Source organism: Chaetura pelagica, unplaced genomic scaffold, assembly GCF_000747805.2.
Source record: "Chaetura pelagica isolate M959 unplaced genomic scaffold, ChaPel_1.0 scaffold224, whole genome shotgun sequence".
NCBI classification, from domain to species: Eukaryota; Metazoa; Chordata; class Aves; order Apodiformes; family Apodidae; genus Chaetura; species Chaetura pelagica.
Window position 1 is genome coordinate 250128 of NW_009953316.1, and position 1974 is coordinate 252101.

Genomic DNA, 1974 nt, shown 5'->3' on the forward strand with positions numbered 1-1974 from the left:
TTAGTGTGGGATGGTATTGCCCACAAAGTAGCTGAGGTACCATCAATTTATTTTTAAGTTGTTACTTGCCAGTGGGAAAGTCGTGTTGGCCATGAACACTTCATCTGGATCCAGCTGCTCATCTTTTTTCTTTTTTTGCTGGCACAAGTAATGAGCTGAATTGGAGAACTGAGCTGACTGAAGAAGTTATTTATGTTAATCTTTATTATAGCTGCTGGTGTAGGGAGGGGGAGGATCAGGCGTGAGTGGGTGGAATGGTCGCTCTTGGCAGTGTTGTAGATTTATGCTAGACTAGATCTTCTATCTACAGTTTGAGTTGTCTCAAACCACATTTAATGGGTTGTTGTGTTTTTTTTTTTTCACAGGAAAAGCTTGCGTAAAGCTATTTGGTACTTTTGGTAGCTCAAGGGCTTATAAATACCTTTTTTAATGCCTTGTGAAAATTACGTGGAAAGTCACGGAGTTAATGGAATTTTCACTCCTAAAGTTTCTCAGATATTTATCTAGGTGTCATATCTGAAAAGCTAAGCTCCAGGTACTGTGTAAGAGTTTGGTAATGTCCAGAAAAAGGGCTTTACATGGAAAAAGGCTTCTGACATTAAGATACGCATTTGATAGTTTCTTACTATCTCATGACTGCTGGAATGCTTGAATTCCTCCAAGTCCATAAATTTTACAAAACCATTACAATAAATTGACTTTGTGTGGACTTCTGTCTTCTATGTTTGTTTAATCTTAACAAATTAATAACTCATGACGTTTAAAATGTATTTAAACTGCATCGACAATGCTTTCTTTACCTTTGAAGTTTCATTTTAGTCTTCATATTGTGAGAGCAGCCTGTCCTTCTCTGTCTCTGCAGAGGGATTTTTATCTTGTCTAGCTGTACTGATTAAGGTCTTCTTTGGTTGTGGCAAACTGATCTTTGACCTGGAGAAACAAACAAATCTACTTCTAAAAATACAATCTTTGGGATCTGTCCCAGTTATACCTCTTTGCAGTAGGGCATTATCTGACCATGTTACATTGCCAATTCCTGCAAATATTGCTTAATGTATGAAGGGCTTATTGTCTAATGTTTAAACAAATGTAATAGCATAATAAATAAAGTTTAGTGTAAATTGTATTCTTGCATGCTAGGATAAAGTTCCCTAAAGGAAAAAAGCTGTACAGTGTTATCTGATTTCATCTGCCCTAGCGTCCCTGAAGTATTTACTAAAAGATACATTGTCATTTAAGTTTAGCAATTCTTTCTCTCTACAGATTTTAAAAGGTATTAAGAAATTCCTAAATATCCTTTTATCTTGCCCTTAGCAAGGTATAGGGGGATGCAGGTATGATTCTTTCCTTCTCAAAACAGGTTTGTTTTGGTTTCTAGTGGTGACTTAGCTTTGAGAATAGCACCTTTTATTAGAACTCTGTGTCTCATCAGTTCCCAAATTCTTCCCTTTGGTTTGGTTGGTTCATTCTGTCCCTGTTGTAATTAAAGACAGGAGCTAGTTTTTCTCTTGGGAGTTGAGCCTCTTCACACTGTGGACTGAATGTAGTTGGATGTTTAATTCTGCAGACCAATGGCTTGGCCTGTCTTATTTTATAAGATGTGGTTGGAGTGGGAGGGTAGCAGTGTCTGTGTGCTGTTAGATGTGTTCTTCCCACTGGGGATGTGTGAATAAACCAGTGGCAGGTTTGGGCCAGTGGTGGCCTTGCTGTGTAAACAAATGCCAAGCTAGGATGGAAATTAGCTAAAGGGAACAACAGTTTTGTTCCTGTGCCGTATAAAAAATAATGACGTCTCTTGTAAAGCCCGTCTGTGGACTAGTCCAGCTCCCTGAAATCTAAGTGTGTAAAGGGGCAATGCTGGTCTAGCTCCCTTCCTCTCCCTTATCAGAGCCAAGACTGCTTGGATACTGTTGCCAGTGCTGTGATTTTGGTTTGCCCAATGTGGAAAAAGCGAGCTAATTTTTCTGTCAATGT

The 1974-nt window shown here is 38.7% G+C and overlaps 1 protein-coding gene across 1 annotated transcript in view; it reads left to right on the top strand.

The window, feature by feature from the left end:
• The first annotated feature begins 1328 nt into the window (after positions 1-1328).
• Positions 1329-1974, top strand: part of MKLN1 (muskelin 1, intracellular mediator containing kelch motifs) — an 86309-nt gene continuing 85663 nt past the window's right edge. Inside the window, exon 1 of the mRNA XM_009998106.1 lies at positions 1329-1334. Within this exon, the coding sequence (XP_009996408.1) occupies positions 1329-1334 (6 nt within the window). The remainder of the gene's footprint in view (positions 1335-1974) is intronic.